The following is a 21195-nucleotide window of genomic DNA, read 5'->3' as shown; positions in this document are numbered from 1 at the left end:
TGTAACTAAACCCATTTTTATTAAAAGGTGACCAAGGATTTTTTTATTGAACAATATAAATGCAATACATACTCTATACTTCTAAAAAAAATTTCAATGAAATAACTACCACACTACACTAATGTATAGGACTTTAGTAATTAACAGTTTTCTCGATTTTCTTTTTACTTGAACACTCAAAATAGAAGAGGAAATTTTGTAATATTATTTTACAGTGTAATTAGAGAATTTTCGTGGGTAATCGGTGAAGCTATTTTAAAGTTGCTTATTAATAGCTTATAACCTGGACAGGGTAATTAATATAAAATTAGTACGCTCGGCGGAAGGCAACTAAAAATGTGTATCCTCAATAAAATGGGCAAAAAGTAGTAAATCTAATATTTCTTACTATTTAGAAGATTCTGCTTTCAGACAAATAAATTGAATTGCTTTAATTTGTTAGCTATTGTTTTGTTGCGTAAATACACACTTACATATGTATGTATGCATCTTTGAATGCACATACATACATATATTTTCGCTAATTTACTGCAAGTCACGCAAAACCAAAAACAAAACAAAAACAAAATCCTGCTATGCTGGCGCTAATCTTTAGTCGCAACCGTGCGCCGCATTGTTTTGTTATGGCTAAATGCGATGCACCCCACCACCCTGGCACTGCTATCAGATTTATTGCAAGAAAGGGTGTGTTTGTGGCACGCGCGCTTTTTATGTTGCAAGTAATTGCTGCACAAATACATAGATGTACGTACATAGTACCGCGTTGTGTGAATAAATGCGCGCTTCATAGTCTGTACTAAAGACTTAAGGGACTGCAGCGACCCACAGCAAAAAAAAAACAAAAGAAATCGGCTGCAAGAAAGGACACAGTACGGCAAAGAACAAAGCGCATAAAAAGGGTGCTTCAGTGGCGACTTTTTTTTTTGGTCGATGCGTGTACAAATGCAGAAAGAATTGAATGTCGTAAAATACTTTAATGTTACTCTAGCAAAATACATACGCATGCAGTAGAACGGTAAAAGCAAAACAAAGGCCGCTCGCGCCTCGTTGAAAATAATAGGAGGGGGAGCAGGCCTATGAAAAAAAAGAAGGTGTGCCAGTATTAAGCTATTCACCGCAATCGACCAACTCGCAATGGCAGTATTAGGAGGTAAATAAATACAATTTATCGTGCAACTTCTGGGTGCTCCGAGTGGGCGTTGCTACAGAGATTACATAATTCACAACGACACTTTTGGCAGCCGGCAGCCGCATGAAAATAAAAGAAAAATTTTATTTCCAAATTAGTTGCACGTTTTGGTAGTGAAAATTAAATATTTACATTAGATAACAGACAAAATTGCAATGAGCATTCAAGTATGTACGTGCAATTGTGTATGTATATATGTACAGGACGTTTCATGAGGTACGTGCTACACATCCTTTGGCAGCTGCCAGCGCCAAGTCAATAACCTGCCGTTTGGCCTAGTTTCTACGTTGATTTTTGTACTTATGTGGAAGAGTAGCTTCATATTTTTATGTAATCATCGGATTTCACTGCAATTTGAAATAAAAAATGGAATTTAAACGCAGACAGCGCAATAAGTATCATAGCAGCATCTTTCACTGACTTCCATTCTAATCCATGTAAAATGACGAAACTACTCAATATCATATGAATCGCATGCGATTGGTACTTAATTACTTGGTTAATGCGTTTGCATTTAGATATACATATTTCCTGACAGAAAGGAATCAGGTATTTTAAAATCCAAATTTTTCTAACTGCTTTGCTTTATGCAGAAATCTATGAAAACCATTTTCGGAATTCTGTGTTTTGATCGTCACTGAACTCACAGAATTCTTGCAAAAAAACTGAAACTCTCAACTTCAGCTGTATCTCAATAACGTAGAGGCCACAACTGCAAGCGATTATTTTCTATGGAAAGTAAGAAAACTGGTTTACTACACCTTCAGCAGTTGTTTGATAACGAAAAATAAAGCAAATTATTCGTAGTTATGTGCCAATTGGGGATGTTAATTTTTCAGCCTTTTCCGATCCCGGGATTTTAGGGATGTCGTTATCACAATCCCGGGATTTAGATAACCATTACTTTTCAACAACTTAAATCGGAAAAAATTTCTTCTATATTGTTTGAGAAGCTCTCCTACCATAAAATAAATAAGAAATAAAAATGGGCTTGAAACCTACTTTTTTATTTAAAGTGGCGTTTTTATTTTTTGTAAATTTCAAAGATATGATTAATTCCAAACATTGTTAAAAAAAAAAATTCAATGCAATGTAGAAGAAAAATATGGGCGCCAAAGCAAGAGGAATTTCTTTAGCATTTAAAAAAATTTAAATTTTTTGGATTCACAATGGGTAATTTTTTAGACTGATGAAGTTAGAACGACGAAATTCGAGGATGTTATTGAGTTTATATAAGCCCTTAAAATATAATATTTTCAAAAACCTATATTGCGAAATTTCAAGGATAAAATTTTAAAAGGACATTTTCAATTCTAACCAGTCTTTCTTCACCAAAACCTTGAATCTCTTTAAATTCTAGAGACTTTCTGCTTTAATTTGATACCCAGACTTCTTCTCTAAGCACATTTCTCTGAATTTTTTAAATCATTTTTGAATTACCGACGTCAGAGTGAAAAACTAAAAACGCAATTTTACTATATTTGGCCCATGGTTTCGCGTATATATTGATTTTTGTGTGTAAAATTTACTATCGCACGGTGTTATATATGTATAATGAGCTAGACATTTATAAAAAAAATTTAATTATTAAATAAAGTAAATAAATATAGCCGACACTGGTCAAAGGAAGTTTTTATTATTGCCATCAGTGCAAATTACAATCCCGAAAATCCCCGGATTATTTGCCAAGAATCCCGGGATTTTTGGGACCTTAACATTCTTAGTGCCAATTCATCAGGTGCTCACTAGTTCTAAGTTGTAAACTTCGCTACAGGGAAACATTCATCCTTGTTTATCAAATTAGTTTCGCATCGATATGCATTTAACATTTCCGCAGACAACAAAGGCGATGTTGGCAAATATTGACAGTACCCACCCGTATTTAAATGGCAGAAAGAAAATACTTCAAAAAATCCCACAACGTACACTCGAAAGGTAAAGAAACAATTTCAAAGCGACCATTTCTGAGTACGAGTTTGTACTTAGATATACATTTACATATACATACTTTAAACTACATACCAAAAATGACAAACTATTTTTACTGTACTTTTACATGTGTACGTATCCCCGTCGGAATAAAGCGGATAGTCTCAAAAATTAGTAGTTGAAAATAAATTAAAAATTTAGGATTACTGTTAGTTTCTTGAAGTACCACCTTTCCAATAAAAAAAATAAGAACGCTTCACTTGGTCCAAAGTTATCTGGTAGTATATTTATATATAAATAATCGGAGAAATTAATGACTTCCTTTTTTTTTAGAAGTTGATTAGGAAAGAAATATTTTCAACTACTTGTAGTTAATAACAAAATTATTATTTCGGCTGATTCTATTATATTTATATTTGCATACTTGAAAATTGGAAAATTAACACTTTTGGAAAAATCAAAAAAGTCAACTTTCTCAAAAACATAATAATATTTTATTTTCTTGAAAATTTGTTTGTGATTACTGCATAAAAAGAAGACCTTTTTCAAATTGGTTTGATGCTCGCTAAAACGGCACGAAAGTCGTAAGATTTTTTTTTCTGAAAATAAGAAGGCTCAGTATTTTGTGTCATATATACATTCTGTTGGGCGCAGTAGTATTTTTGATGCTCCTTCTTTACAAATTTGAAAATTTTAAATTCCTTTAAAATTAACAAAAAAATGCCGAAATTTTTCAAAATAGAAAAATACTGATTTTGAGAAAATCGATTTTTTTGGTATTTCGTTAACGATTTTGGTTTTCAATTCGCTTTGAAGAAGATTTTCGCTTTCGCTCCTGATTTGGATTGCTATTTTTTAATCGAACAAAACTACACTCTACGACATTTTCAGTTTTTTTTTTTGGGAATTGCTGAAACCAAGTTTTTCTGCAAGTCTGGATTGTATATTAATAGAAATAGAATCAAAAGTGATTTAAATTCAAAAGTACTTTCTGGGGGTTCTGGGTCCTAGAAATATGAATTTGCAATCTATTTTTTCAAAAACGCTCGATAGGGTGCCCTTTAATGCAAAAAAAACAAAAAAAAACACAGAAAAATATGAAGAAAAACTGCCCAAATTGTTTCTAAACAATGTTTCTTCATGTTTTTTTTTCACCAAATACCCCCAGTTTTTCGTAAAACTTAATTGCAGATTTAGATTCCTCGTACCCGAAAACCTCCAGAAGGGCCTTTGATGATATAAATATTTGCATTTAAATAAATTTTAATTGCCTTAAATGCTGCTCTGTGACCATTAACTTTAATCGAAAAAATATGCCAACTTGTTTAAACTGAGAAATTACTTTTATATGGGCTTGGTTACATCAATTCCCTAGCCGATTGGCGAACAGTGTTATGCAAGTACTACATTTCACAACATTGTATGCCTGAATCCAGAAAAAAAGTCAACTAAACATATTTCTCTTACATTCTTGAGCGAAATATTTTTAGGTGACTTTTATTCTGGGTGTATTGCTGCTAAAAGCTATTTCACCCGAAACCAAAGTGCATTGGTGCAATTTTTGTGAACAACAAATAGACAGTGGCGTGCAAAAGTACTCTTCCAAGTGACATGCTCAAAACTCCTCACAAAATTTGACACCTTTCATACCAGAGTACAACAACAAAATGTATACTCGAAAGTGCAATAAATTTCATGCGTAAAAACAAAAAGCCAGACAACCCTGTGGCCTAGTATTTAGATACAAAAATATGTATGTAAATTATTTTAACCAAACCAAATAAATCATTTGAACTAACATAGCAAAGTGCGAACTTCAATTTTAATTTGTTTTCTGCTTTTATTTAAGCCAAATTTTAAATTTGACGCCTTAGAACAATTTCGACCAAATGAAATTTATGTGCTGATTATTTCTATAGCATATTTGCTTAACAAATTACAAAAAAAAATCATATGTACACTGGGAAAAGAGTCAGCTAAATATTTACATATATTTCTCTCAACAAAAGGGTTGGTTGGTAACTATGTATATCCAAATCATTTTACTAAAACCAAATCATTTGTTGAGAGAAACATATTTCGTCAAATTCTTTTCTCAGTGTATATACATACATACAGTGACTCAAACAAATGACCACGTGTTGATTTTCTTCAAATATTCGTAATGTTTTTCGAGCTAATTTTTTTTATTATTTTTACATACAAATATACAGTTTCAAACTTTATACAAAATTTAGGAAAATTCAACAAATTTTCATCAAAATATTAGACTAAAATTATATGGGCTATACAACTGCATACCCAAAAATTTCTAAAAACTCAGAAAAAAATTTGAAATTTTGATGAAAATTTTTTGAATTTTCCTAAATTTCATATAAAGTTTGAAACTGTGATTTACACGGTTCTGGTTAAAACTTTTTATTAAAATTACAAAAAAAAATTTAGCTGGAAAAATATTACGAATATTTAAAAAAAAAACAGCACGTGGTCATTTGTTTGAGTCACTGTAAGTGTTTATAACCAAAGAGTAATATGCATTTAATTCATCTAAATTACGAGTAAAAATCCAACAAAAAGTCACAATAAAGCAACAAAATGAAAATTTGTATTGTAGAAAAATGAAGAGTCGAACCTTTTCAATGATGTATTCGAAACGGGGTCCAGAGCGTGGCTGGAGTGGTTTCTGTGTGTTTGGTGAGTGAATGAATTTTATATCGTATTTTTTTTATATTTCAGTTTCGTTAAATATTTTTTTTTTTTTTTTTGTGATTTTTGTTTGCCGCAAACAAAAAGCGCACACGGACAGGAAACAAGTAAAGAAAAGAAGAGATATGTTTCATTAAAAAAAATATCTGAAGCATAAATATAAAAAATTATCTGTAGCAAATTGTGGGGGACAGTGTGCAATTTTTCGTTTTCGTGTTAGTGGGGCGGAACACACACACAAGTGTTAATAATGACATGTGAAAGTGGGAAGATATAATTTAGCATATCTACAAAAGTTAGCCAATTTAACGTAAAAATTTAGACAAAAAAAAATTTGCAATTCAAGCAATGAATTAAACGCCGATTCGCGTTTTAAGAAGCCTGCTACAAATTTTAACAAATAAATTTTACAAGCAAGAATTCAAGCGCTTAAACATGAGGAGCACTCAAACACATGAAATTTTAGTTGAATTTTTTTTTTGCATGGATTGTGGTTGGGTTGTGACGACAAAACGAATTTCAATTGAGAAAAGAAAATTTTGTGCAAATGGGTACAACACAATACATAAGTAATTTTTTTGTTTTTTTTTTGTTTTGCATAGCAAAAGTATTTTTTTTTTTATTTACACGTAAAATTAAACTTATCAACTTACTTGGCATTTTTAGGCCGACGCGCATCAATCGGAAAATCATCGTCAAAATCCAAATTGAAATCCTCGCCCAGATCGCGCGGCACTAACGGCGTTCGCTGATGTGCTGGACTCGTGTGATAGCCATCGGCGTGTAGCTACATGCGAGCACGCAGTAAATTATACATTTTATTGTTGTTGTTGTTGTTTTAGTCGCATTTTATTTATACACAATATAAAAATTATTTGTGTTATAAATTTTCAAAATTTATTTCATGCGTTATTTTATGGCACATTTTATATGTTTGGCCATGATGTTGAGAGTTTATTTAAGTTTGAATAACGTCGTCGTCGTTTGCGTAAATGCGTGGCGTCGATGCGTAGCAATTTTGCATTTGGTTGAGTTGTAGTGGTGGCGATTAAAATTTGAGAAAATGGAAAATGATGGAGGAAATATTTATGTTAAATTATTTTGTGTTTCTTTTTAAGTATGGCGAGAAAAAACATTAATTTTTATTTTTACAAAGTCATCTAAGAATGTGTTTACAATTGCTCGTTTACATATTACATAAATTGGAATCGAAAGCATGCAATGAAACTGTAGATTGAAATGATGGGTGCTAAGCAAAAACTGGGTATAAAAAATGCTCAGCTGAAGTTGAAATGCAAATTTTGTTTATAAGCAGATAAATATATTATAAATAAGAATGTTTTAAGGTATTTTTTTTTTGCTTTGATGTTGCAAAAAGTGTAAATTTTGTTTTCATGGTCAAAAAGGTCTGGTTCGTTGCAAGAAACTTTTATAGTTTAATTTCCATTTGTAAGAAATTTCTTCACCAAAAGCATTTTTTTATTCCCTATGAGGAAATTCCAAGCAAGTATATAGACGCTTAGTGACTCTGCTAATATAAGGTGGAGGACGTGAAAAAGCACTATTTACTAAAATGCTTAAATAAACGTTTCATGAGCTAGTCACGCGCAATAGTTTTTTTTTTGCACTGTATGCACGAAGTAGATTCTGCGCTAGTAAATTGCTCGTGCAGAGAGTCATTAGGGCACAGTCAGAAAGAGGCCAGTAGTACACATATCATGTGCGTAGTTCAAGTGGCCTATCCTCAGGGCGGCGTGTTTCTATCTCCCTTCCTAGTGTTTGTTTCTAAATATTCTGATTGACTCCGTTTTTTTCAAACTTTTTTTAACAATATTTTAGGCGTTTTTTTTCTATCTTGATTTTTCGAATGCCGAGTAAACCGAATTTTTACGATCGTATAAATCAGGTTCCAATTTTGTTTTTGTAAACCAAAAACTAAAAATTCTAATATTTATTTTATTGAAAATAAAACTAGAAAATGTTTATATTTAATATAATACTGCGAAGTTTGCTACAATAAAAGGAAAACCGTATGAAAATTCTTCAAATGTTTGAGTGGGCATTAGAAGAGGTGGCTAGTATCGTCGGGGCATCTTATTTGAATTGAACAGAGCATTTCAACCTGGTACAATATCCAGAATGGAAGTATCACGAGCGGCACGATGAAGGTAGAACTCAAATCATTGGCCCGGCAATGCAAGTAGTATCTCTTAAATTATGTTATTAAAATTTCGAACTTTTTTAACTCTGCCAGGTTACACAGGAGTAGCTGGTAATGAGGCATCGTACCATTAGACTAGGTATAGACTTCCATTTTCGGCCGCGAGAGCCACCGTTAGAAACTAGGGTGAATGTTTTGATCAGCAATGTACGGGTGGCGTCGAGTGTCAGTGTCAGAAAATCTAGCCATGTATTTGCTTTCATTGCACTGAGCCAAAAGCTTTCTCAACCAAGTTATGGTTTGATTATTTCATGGTCAATCAGCCGATTGCAAGTTCAAGTTGAACATTTGAGAACTTGGAAGAGGCTTCCAGCACTTTAGCAAAAAAAAACGTTCAAGTCAAATTCATATGTTAAGTTCAAAGACGTTTTTCTCGAAAACTGAGTTTCGTACCGTAATACCTACAATGGCAAATTTTCGAATGATTTTGTTTAAAAAAGGTTGGGACAGTAAATTTTGTAGTAATATATATTTTTTAAATACTTGAAACGTATTTTAAAAAAGATTATCTAGGCTCAAATTAAAAAAGAACTTGTATTTTTTCAGCATATTGTGAACGCCGCACATTACTAAACTATATTTTATTGGTGGAATATTTCCCAAATTTGTGAATTCGATTCTAATAAAATCCTGAAATTCAAAATGGTCGCTCAAGTATTCAGTTCGGTGCAAAATTTTCTTATCCAGCCCTTTTAACTTTCGCTGTCGCAAATGTAGTTGTGTCAATCCATCAACACAAGGTGTTTATATAACAGATTTCAATAATTATTTCGTTAGTTGCTGGGCTTATAGACAATTTTCAGGTAGAAGACGTGCTTTATTCTTAAGGTTTTCTAGTTCGTATGTACGGATTGAAACAGTCAATAGGCTTGTTTCACTTTCGGTGCAGGTTTTCTTTAGAAATATGAACCTTTGAGGTTCTGAATTTTGTTTTATTATAAGCATTTACTGGTAAAAAAAAATGTTTCTAGTTATATTGACTTAAGCCCACAAACAGTATATATTTGTGTCTTTACAGCTTTAATTAAAAAATTCAGTTTTTATATAACAGTTTGGGTCCAAAAACATTCATGCTCTAACAGGAAAAAAATACTATCATCCTCCAAGGCGTACGATATGAATGTGTATTTATAAGCATGAGTTTGTTGTGATTCTTTTTTTTGTGTTGTGCTTTAAGCAAACATATTTATATCAAAATTTTAAACAACCAATGATATATTCACATACGATCAATTCCAATTTAACGAAATCAACACAAAATTGTGATGAATTTGCAAAAATAATATAAATAATTTAAGATTTATTTTACAAAATTTTTGTTAATCAAATTTTTCATAAAACAATTGTAAATACTTAAACGGGGCAATCAATACTCGTGCAAGGATATTCCAATGATAATTATGTATGTATGTCATTATGTGGTAGGTTTTTCTGTATAAAACGTTAAAAAAGTTGGTAAAACGCTGGGAACATCAGCCAAAACGCAAACAATCCACAATGGTTTAATTAAAACTGTACAAGGCGGGAGCAAGGAAACTATTTAAAAGTATTTATATTAAAAATAGAACAAGCTAAAAAAATTTTATTAAATGTTAATTTCTTAAGAAACATTGAGATTTAAAATTTTAAAAAGTTGCACTCTGTTGTTGCATATCCTTGGTACGAGTACGGTAGACAGCCCCTACCTTGACCACTGTGCCGACCTGATGCGAATCAGCCGATTGTCGATTGTCTAGTAGATTGGCGCGCTCCATTTGCTCTAACGGTACTGACTCACGCGGCTGCTCGTTCAGTAGACGTTCTCGCATTTCATGTATGTAGGGACAACGCTGCATTCCTTGCTACACTTGCAGGCGATTGAACGTTGCTTGCTCGTGAAGGTATGCCTATTTATGAGAGCAGATGATGTGCGGAAAAGTTGAACGAGTTGTATGTACGAGTAACTATGTAGTTGCGGTAGTCGTTGAAAAGTTGCGTCAAATGAAGTGGAACTGATTTGTGGTAGTGTTTTTTTGTAATTTCTACTTTTATTGCTGCGCAATTTGTTGAAAGTACTATTTAGTATTTTTGATTCTTGTTTATTTTAAATTTATTTTATTGTTTTTCGAGGTTTTTTATGACTTGCACTAAAAACTTTTTTCTTCGTAAAAAAGTTAGAAAACTACTTTGGTTTTGTTGTAAATTTGATTTGCTGCTAACTAATTTTTAAAGTTTTCTTGTTATAAATCTTGTTAAAGACTTAGGTTTTTACATATTTTTTGGCAGAGTAAATCAGTCAGTGGTTTTCACGTTGTTTGATGTGAGTTTTTGTTGATAAGACCTGAAAGGAAAAAAAGCGAATTATGCAAATTATTTAATATGTATAAAAAATTTTTTAAAATCTTTACAAACTAAGTAGGTATCACTATACAAAATGTGTTTCGCAGATTGAATTAAAATCTACCTACCAATAAGTGTATGTAGTTTCTATCCTAAAATAACACATTACAAAAATTATTTCGGAAAATCTATATTTTTTCAAAAATTATGGTCTTGATTGGGATAATTCGCAAAAGGCTACTGAAATTCATTTTTCCTTTTGTGGTCAAATTATACTGTCACAATTGCAGCACTTTTTTGGTTTCGGAGAGATGTCCACAGATCTTTGTTGAAATCAACCTAACACCAGCCGGATCAAATGAAACCAAAGGCGTATTCATAATGTTAAACGTGAATGAAACTAAAACGGCTTGCACCTTTCAGAGATCTATCCAGTAGTAATCTACCTTATCTACCTTATCTGCCTTACCTTATTGCCCGGAACGCAAAAAGTATGAATTCTTCAAAAATTGAATTTTCCTCTGAAAAGGATTGCGATTATTTAGATTATCTATCTGTTTTAAAAACTTATAGTTATTACGGTTTCTGAAATGAAGGTGTTTAGTAAAGTTTCCCTCGATCGATTGGTATCGCATTCGATTGAGACTATATCGGCCTAAAGAGTTTCATCTCTGAAAGGTGCCTTATAGATTATTTAATTCTCAAAATTCGAAGCTTTAGCCGTTATTACGCAGCTTACTGAATAAATTCCGCGGGGATGTGTTCGCTTACGAATTTTTGGCGCTTTTATGTGCCCGTAGCTCAGCTGTTTTTAGACTTCGTTTAATCTCTAAACTTTAGGGTAATGCTTCTCCTTATGCTACACGTGTATTACATTCTTTATAATGAAAAAGTGAGTTATTCAAACTTTTTCTCGTTCTTTTCTTTTGATTTGTGATCGTCTAACTCATTCCTATTCGATTTAAAAGTACTATAATTTCAGTTACAATAATTAAACATTTGCATATGAACAACGACAAAACATGCAACACTGTTCAACTTAACTACGGAAAAAATGGGAGCAATGTACCCACTGCTATTCATGTCGTAACTGAATACCATTTTTCAAGACAAAAAGATTATTTAAAGTACGAGTACTATTGGAAAATGGAGAGAGATGAGACGAAATGGATGGAAAATAAAACACTTTTGAGTTGCATGTTGCAGACAGCAACAGCAATTGTTGTTGTCACTGCTTTTCCATTTACATATGTATTGTTGCCCAATGCAACATAACAATATTCGCATGCAATATAATATAAGAATTAAGTCAGTGGAACAATACACCCAACAGATGTCTTTCAAGCGAGGAGCACCCCAACGGAGTGGCCGACCAATAAATGGCTGTCGACATATGAAACTCAGCCAGCGTAAATGAAAATGATTTTACGTAGTAAATATGTAAATTAGGGTGTTCCAAAGAAGGAAATGCCGGTATTGTAATTCTCTCACTCCCTATGAATGTTCTAGTATATCGACAAAATATACTCTAATTTTTCTTTTTGAATGGAAAAATATTGAGAGGTCGCTGAAAAAAGAAATAATTTTTCGTAGAAATGGTATGGAGCCCTTGAAAATCTATATTCTTCAATCCGCAAACTCTGTTTCTATACGGGAGACTTCTAAAAATTAAACCAAATGGTTTATTTAATCATTTTTATTACTTACTATTTTTATCGGTCTCCCGAAAATCCCATAAAATACGATGAGGAGAGCCATAACAAAATCGTTAGTATTAAAAAATGGTTTAATAAAAAATTGGGAATTAGTCTTTGAAGTCTCCTGTAGAGAAACAGACCCCTGTTGCCAATAGAAAAATATTTGTATTCAAGAATTTTATACCGTTTCTACGGATTTGTTTTTTCATATAAAATACATGAGCGTTTCGTGCGACCTCTAAATATTTTTTTTTTATTATTTTTTTTTTTTATATAGAACAGTCCCGAGGTGAGAACATTAAAATTCTGACTTTACTTTTCACACATGCATTTTTGAACCATCCTAATGTACATACATATTTATATAATCTGTATACATATATGCTTATTTGCCGGTTGGTGTTATGGTACCCGCTTTAGTATGAAAAGAAATACATATAAATTTGCATAAAGATATAAGTATGTAACTATGTAAATTTGCATGTCTATACATAAAAATGTAAATGCAAATGTGTCATAAAGTCTGGCTTTTCTTGACTTGCAGCAATTAGGTTTAAGTCGCATCTGCCAGTTAAAATGTGTGTTATGTATATATGTACCTACATGCATAGATATGTATGTACATATTTAAATGCATATCGATAACAACTCGTGTTCTCATTTAACTCTCTTCTTCTGTTATATCTGTTCCTTCATTTTTTTTATTTGCTGCCTGCGTCGTGTGATAAATCCATTTAGCGCAACGCTATGCCAAACCGCAAAGTAAATAAACACAAATATGATCAATTGCATGCAACTTATAATTCACCCAATAATGAAAGCGCATCGCCAATTATCGCCAATTGAAAAGTAACACAGACAGTCAATTGATTTGCCTTAAGCTTTTCTGGGTGCCAAATAAAAGCAGAAATTTGCGATAGCAATATATTAAATACGTTTAATTGTCTCCAAGCTCAATTAAGCAGAATAGTGCTAGTGAAATCATAAAATAAAAAGTCCACAAAAATATTTTTTTAATTTGTAACTACTTATGTGCATTTACGTAGACGAGCAATCATAAGGGGTTTCAGTATAAAAACTAAACTAAAATTTTCAATTGGTTCGTATATCGAGCGCTTATATTCAATAAAAAAAAATCGGGTACAGCTGATGATTTGCAAATTGAGATCCTTTAAGAATGGTGAAGAGAAGCCAATCACCTCTTATGGCCGGGCGAACGCCTGACGGCCGATTAGCAAACACGACAAAAAAAAAATTCTCACAAATCAACCGTAATTTTTAGAGACTCTAAACTTGCACCTCATTATACTAAAATTGAATGGGTTACAAAACTGTATATTTCTAAGAAATCGAATAAAAAATTGAAAATTTTGATAAATATTTTTTTTTTGTATTTCTTTAATTTCTCTCCAAAAGCTTTATGAAATTAAAAAAATTGATTCAGCCAGTTTTTGCTGTTGAATGAACTATATTTTTATAAAAAAAATTAGAAAACTGTGGTATCGAAAATATAAATAACTAAAATCCTCAAAACTTCAGGGTATTCATATTTTTAACGCTGACTATATCAATATACATGTATACATGAATTTCTTGAATTCAATACTCATAAAGCTATTCAAATCGTTAATGCTATAATGGTCAATACTGTTACCGATAAAATTATCGATAAATTCATAGATTTATATTTTTTGCCATCACTGTCGTTATCGATATCACCATCACCGCCTGAAACTACCAATTTTTACTTTAATATTCTAGCAGCAAGTTTGAAATTATGGGCTCTGAGGTGTCCTATTCAAGTGATTAAAAGCAATATATTTTCTCTATTCAAAGACACAATCGACCTTGTGAATACTGTAGAATAAGTAGTCAATATTTTTTAAATAATTTTTCAGCTCACTCAATTTTGCTTGAAATACTTTGAAGTCAATAAATTTATCAATTTCCAGAAGATGCAGCTGATGATCTCCAGCAGGCAATCAAAACCACATACACTTTACATATGTACACATACATCTGTAATAGATTTAGTGGCAAAGCAGCTGTCAGCTAAAGACCACTAAGCTCCAAGAAATTTTCGCTATGAGCAACATCTGTGAAATTTCTAGGCAAGTTGCCAAAAAATAATGGTTTACTACATGTAAATATGTTTGTAATGCGCCTCTAGATCGGCAATGGCTTAATTGGAATACATTGTTTGCTGGCGCTCTCACGCCTTGTTCACACACAGCTCGTTACAGCTGTACTATGTATTTTATGCGAAAGTACATATGTATATCTATATGTATATACTTTTTGCATACTTTGTATCTAATTTTTTGTACATCAAATATTTTTTGGTGCCATACGGAACAGATACATTAATACGATTGGCCCAATTTTGCGCGGATGCACTCCAGAAATGCATTTCCCCTTGCCAGCTGGCGCGTGCTATTGACTAGCTCATCCGCTTGTTTATTCGCTAGCTAGTATTTATTGTTGTTTTTTTTTTTTGTTTTGCTACGATAGCAATTTGCCTGTGCGCAATCATCAAGAAAATGCGAGAAGCAACAACAACGGTTAGAACCAGACCACAACAGCAATAAATCGTAAATGGGCCAACTTCTTTTCATCACGCGTCTGTGTATACATACAAATGTACATATGTACATATTGGCATAGTTTGGTGCATTGTGGCAAAAACAAAAACCAAATGCAAATATATGCAGCCACTGTACACCTTTTATTTGCAAAAATTACTTTTTGTATTTTTCGTGGCATTGATGCTCGTTTTTTTATAGCTAAATTTGGTAGCATATATGTAGATATGTAAATATTTGTAACAAGCTAAAACGGAAATTAAAAATTCTTGTGATACGAAATGTCGACGAAATCCCAGTGCAATAAAAGCATATGAGCAACTTTGAGATTTTTCATTTGCAATTGATGGATTTATGACAATAGCACATGTCTGTGCTCAATATTTTGGACTCATTTGTAGTTTGGTTGTCCGACGCTATTATAAAAATGATCCAAATCTATGGATGTATGGTGAGGCAGCGTGCCTTAAGTAGGAAAGGAATTATATACACTGCGTAGTGCGCTAACCCCAGTTCTGGGAGTACAGGAAGCCCCTAAAATTCTGCCCTGAAATTTGTTGAATAACTGGCACTCTAGTATAATATGAATTAAAAGGCTTAATATGGTCAACGGTTTTGGAATCCAGACTTTGATGTCTGTATCATCGACCGCCGGCATTGTTTAGTAAATTAAAATCTAAACTCTAAACCAAATTTTTCATTGCTTTCGCAAATATAGAGGCACACACACAAGGCAACTCGAAACCTCGAACTATTTTTGTGGAATATTCTTACATACTTTTCTGTGATTCGGCGAAAACCAGTATTTCCCTTGTTGGGTATTATCCATTCTATGTTTGTTTAATCTATGAGCGCAATTTTCTCTACCTGTCACTTATTTACTAAAGGTCCGTCGCAATCCAAACAAAGGCGAATTTTCAGGAGAGTTTACAATTGGCACTGACCATAAAGTAAATCGAAATGCATATTCGCTGCTCAAGAAAATTTAGCATGCATATTTTTATAGATTTTTGCAAAGCTTCTTTCAGTTATTATTTTAGGCACACGTTTTTTTGTCTTACATTCCTACATTCTACAATTTCCGACTTTTGGAACCTTCCTGAACGTGCCATTTGGGATGCCAGCCACCCAATCTAAGATATTTTTATACCCGAGCGCACTTGTGCGCAAGGGTATTATAACTTTGTTCACATAACGGTTATTTGTAACAGGCAAAACGAATCGAGATAGATATAGACAAATGTATACATAAATGATCAGAATGAAAAGAGAAATCGATTAAGCGGTGACTGTCTGTCCGTCCGTCCGTCTGTCCGTCTGTGCACACGATAACTCGAGTAAAAATTGAGATATCTTAATGAAACTTGGTACGTGAACTTCTTTTGGGTGTAGGACGGATGGTATTGAAAATGTGCGAAATCGGACAATAACCACGCCTACCTCCCATATAACGGTAATTTTCAGAAATACGAAAACTGCGATATTTTAGTAACTACTGAAGATTATTCACTCAAAATTGATATTTACAACAATTTTTAGACAAAAACTAAGAATATTATAAATTTTTGGAAAATGGGCGTAGCCACGCCCACTTATGGTTACATGTGTATATCTTGGTAACCGCTGCACCAATTTCTTCCAAACTTGGCACAGTTGTTGGTCCTGGTACAGCATACCAAATGGCCGAAACTTTTTAAAATCGGACAATAACCACGCCCACATTCCATATAACGGTAATTTCGAGATAAAGATAAATCAGTAAATATCAAAGCTAATTTATTCAAAATTGATGGTTGCAACAATTCTTTACCAAGAAATACGTTTATGATAAAATTTTGGAAAATGGGCGTGGCACCGCCCACTTGTGATTACATATATGTATCTCGCTAACCGTTCTAGCAATTTGTACCAAACTCGGTATGGTTATTGTGCTTGCCACATAAAAACAAACCGTTGAAAATTGTTGAAATCGGTCTTAAATTACGGCCGCTTTTCAAATAACAATAAATTTCAGAAATGCTTGAAATTTCAATATGTCGAAATTTAAGGACGCTAATTTACTTAAAATGTATACACCCCGGCTTATCATGTAGCGGTAGCTTTCGGCAAGGTGGAAAACATATCTTTAATACTTGCGCCGGGTATTTAATGTTCGTCTCCGCCCGAACTTAGACTTTCTTACTTGTTTTCTTTAAAGAAGGAATTTAAAAAAGTACTTCTCTTGCTCCTTTCATAACTGTCAGACAAGAATATGTATAGAATCAATTTTTTTTCTTCAAATTATCTTCACATTTGTAAGCACAAGAAAGTTTTGACATTCGAATAGTCCCCAAGTGGAATACTCGAACTTAACTCCTTGGTCACTTTTAGGAATACAAGCGCAAGCAGTCGTAAGACAGTGCTATGTTCTTTTTTTCCCCAAACTTGCACTCTGATCATTTGATTTTATCTGCAATGCGCTGCACTGGCAAAACTTTGTGCTGCATCCGTAAAGTTGAGCGGTGCAACAGCGGCAGCAGCAGCCTTGCCTTTTGCTGGCGAATATCTTTTTCTGCGCTGTTTGCTTTTCTGTGACATCGTGTCCCTTCTGGCTTTAGTTAGCACATTTTACTTACTTACGTATGTACGTATGTATATGTGTATATCAGTGGCAGCAACACTTTTGTAATGACATCCTTTATCCTATTTTATTTGTACGAGTGAGTGTGTGCCTGTATAGGTGCGCTTTTAGCAAGTTCAAGAAACTGTTCCAGTTGTGCAAGAGGTTTTACATACATATATACGTTCTATATACATATGTACATACATACAAGTGTACGTAAGGTCCACTAAACTGCCAGCTAAGGTGCATATCTCGTATAAGTGTGGATACATGCCCTGCAGGAAACGGGGCTAGTAGCAGTCAACAAGTTGTATCTTTTTATTACTTATTATTGTGGTGGCCCCTTATCCGAATCCCGTCGGACATAACATCGAAATGATAATATGTATAAAATTTCGAACTTCATTTTATTTGTTCTGAATTCGAAAAAGGATTTGTGAAGTGCAGAGAAAAATTTATTCAAATCAGTTTTTGTATGAGGATTTTTTAATAGAAACTTGACCTAACTCTTGCACGATTTTACAACTCACTTAAAATTGGTTTTGTCATAGCTAATTAAAACTTAGTTTATTATCGAAATCTTGCAAGTGGTTATTTTTTATCAATTGATAATTTTTCTCTGCAGGGTACGTACATAGTATTTCCCACAGTTTTTAGTATTTGTTCATTTTCCTTGCTTCTGCTTTGTGTGTGTGCATCTGGTTGAGTGCAAGGCTGCTGCAACTTTTGAGCGATTGTATGCGCGTTTTTTTTGTCTCACTAGCTCGCTTAAATGTTCTAATTTCCATAAATATGCCATCGCACTTGAGCTAAAAATTCTATTGTGTGCTTTCCTACAATCCACACTCATTCATATCACATACATACATACATATTTACATAGTTATAGGCTGTGGCTTTCCTGTTCATGTTCAACTAACTTATGTCCTTCGCAACATCCCTTTTTAGCTTAGGCGTCCTTCGCCTATTCGCACAGCCTCATTTTTACTTCAGTTTTATTAACTTATTTTTAGGTTGCCCTTCTAATTTTATTTTCCATATGGCGATGCGTATCATTAAAAGAAAAGGCTTATCACGTGAGAATAAATCAAACGTATGGAAATTTGTACATTGTAGTATTTTACATCCATCACAGTTATTGCATATAGGAAAAAATATAAATACTCATAACTACGAATTTCGACTGTACAAGGAATTTGAATCAAGAAAAAATCTGTTAACAGACCATAGCTTAATGAAAAAATCTCAGTGTTTTCTCAATTAAAAAGTGAAGACAATTAGAGTCGAGTTCTAACATTTCAGAGTTTAGTTCTTTAATGCACTAGAATAAGATAACTCTTTTCTATATCAGACCATCTGAAGAAAAAACTGTAATATGATTTTTTTGGCAATTAAAATATTTTACACTTTTTAACTTCGTTAATTCGGATATGATTGAATACCGATCCTTCTTTAATCCTGACAGGGTAAAAAATAAAAAAAAACTTCTTTTCTTTACCTTGTAATCCGGACCGGCCCCGGTATCGCTAATTCGGCTCGAGCAAAAATGTGTTCGGCAATCAAAAGTACCCGACTTTTTTAAATAAATTTTGCGCTAATATTCCACTATTTTATACTTTTAGGGTTTATATTGAAGTAATATTTTTTTTTTTTTTATAATAAATGATTTTTCCGCAGAAATTTGAATACCTTTGGTAATCCGGATTCACGTGTAGTCCGCATTGAAATGGTTTTAATTTGTCCGGATCTACGAAGTTCTACTGCATATAAATTTTTGGTTATTGAAAAAATATACAAATAAAAAACTAACCTTTTATAATTGACGCTGGAGAAATTAAAATCGAAAAACGCGGATGAAGTTACAGATTCTCAAATTCTGAAACAACCAAAGGAATGAGAATGAAGAATTTGTTTTTAAAAAGCTTTAGAAAAACCTGACACATCTGGTTTGGCTTGTAAGCGCTGTTTAAACAATAATCTCGCAATTATGCTAGATTCTAATTGTTCCTTAAAAATACTTGACATCCGCATTCGCATCAGCATTCGCACCCGCTGGTGGCTAAAATTCCACATTCGCAACATCCCTAGTATGTATGTACGTTTGTTAGGGGCAATTCTTGTAATCAATTTTTGACCAACTTTCCGATGACCTAGAGACTTGAAACTTCACCGATAGGTGGCGCACGAGTTGATATATTTGGGTAACCAGTATTTATGGTCCGATTTCGTTCATATTTAGAGAGCTTGCTTTAAATATATTTGTTTTTACATTTAACTTATTTCTATTGTTTTGAGTTTAAACTACTCAACTATATAAAAAACACTTTTAATTACCAGGAAGGATGGAAAACAGCAACAGACGAAGAGTGACAAAAGAGCAAAAATTTATGCTTGTAAAATATTTGGTAAAAACATTTTTACCACATGTTGCCTCAAAGCATATCTGCATTGAGCAGAGATTCCTATCATACTGTCTGTCAAAACTCTAAGAAATGGATATCAGTTCTATGCAGAACTTAAAAGCTACTAGTAGTTAATAGTACAAAAACAAATAACTCAGTACTCATTCAACCTATTTAAGTTAATTTGATCTAATCTAAACTTTATTTTGTGTTAAGTGTTGTGCCAGACAATCAAGCATATACATTAGGGTTGTCAATAAAATACCAGCACCGTGGAGCAGCCCTTTACTTTGCTCGACTATAAAATAACGACAACCACAATATTTTCAACATTCATAAAACTTGGGGCCGCTGGGTTTGATGAAATTGGCGCAAATACTCGAACAACTTTTTACTTTGGTCAGCTACATATAACTCAGCGAGTTTATGAATTTATAAGTCTATGAGTGTATAATATGTTACAATTTATCAAACTCCAAGTCAAACTGTTGTCAAATTTTTGCAATTCTAAAGAAAAAGTTTTAATTTTTTCAAACCCTGGTAGGGAAACCTAAAAAGTGTTTAACATTTTTAAATTCTCGTGCCACCCTAATTAATTGTAGGGCAAAGGCCCTTATCCTTGAACTTTTTTTTAGGGATTTGTTCGAACCTTTTTTGAAAAAGTAGTCGCAAATGTCTTTTTGAAAACAATTTTTGAAGATGTTAAAAGAATTTAAATATTAAAGAGTGAAAATACCGATTTATGTAAATTAGTTAGCTAGTACCTAGGCGTGCCTTGTTATCTTTCAGTCACGCGTTGTGCTGTTGAATGCTGTTGTAAGCTGCCATGGCGTCCACGTTTATGCGGCTACGTCAACAACAAAACGCTCTTTGCATTTATGTATTTTTTATTGTTGCATTTTCTTTATTTCTTTGTACATTGTGTCTATGCTTGCTATTGTTTTTGTTAAGGCTACTGCTGCGTTGCTGTTGCTGTTGGTGATAAAACAATTTTACGAGTTATGAACACTTTCATATGCTGCTAATAGAATTAAAATTAACAAAAAAGCTGCCCAGAGACAGAGGCTCGGAGCGAAAGACGACAACGTGATGGATGTGCGCAACCAGGTGTGGCAAAGAGTAGAAACGAAAATATATATATATGGAAATTGATACATATCTGTTTACTAGAGTGCAAAAACTGTTTGTGATGAATATATGTTGCTTTGGTTCTTTTCAAATATTAGGTAGCAAATTATTTCGCCTAAAGTCATGCAGACGTCTGGGCGTATACGTATCCCAGCTGCTACTAATCAAGTTATTAAAAGAAGAATATTCATACACTTTTATTTTTTATCTCTCTTATAAGTACTAGCGCATAATTTTCACGACATTTATTTGTCATTAAAATTCGTCAGAGCATTAAGCACTTATTTTGCTTCCCATCGACGTTTTGGAATTTTTTGCAACGCTTGATTTGTTAGCTGTCTATTTGTTTATAGTAGTTCGCCAGGCGCGCTTTCCAGCTGATGTCATGCGCTTATTGTTGCCGATCGTTTGGCTTTTTTT

General features: G+C 33.1%; 1 protein-coding gene across 1 annotated transcript in view; it reads right to left on the bottom strand.

Moving 5' to 3' along the window:
• LOC118733382 (proton channel OtopLc) overlaps window positions 1-21195 on the bottom strand; it is a gene marked incomplete in the record, with an annotated part of 111586 nt that overhangs the window by 50367 nt on the left and 40024 nt on the right. The window contains 2 exon segments of the mRNA XM_036462747.1: window positions 6478-6611; window positions 9749-10364. Coding sequence (XP_036318640.1) covers window positions 6478-6611; window positions 9749-9880 — 266 coding nt within the window.

The sequence above is a fragment of the Rhagoletis pomonella genome, unplaced genomic scaffold (genome assembly GCF_013731165.1).
Source record: "Rhagoletis pomonella isolate Grant_MI unplaced genomic scaffold, Rhpom_1.0 Rhpom_scaffold_00002, whole genome shotgun sequence".
NCBI lineage: Eukaryota > Metazoa > Arthropoda > Insecta > Diptera > Tephritidae > Rhagoletis > Rhagoletis pomonella.
The sequence above is the reverse complement of the archived record's forward strand: the minus strand, read 5'-3'. Positions and strand labels throughout refer to the sequence as shown.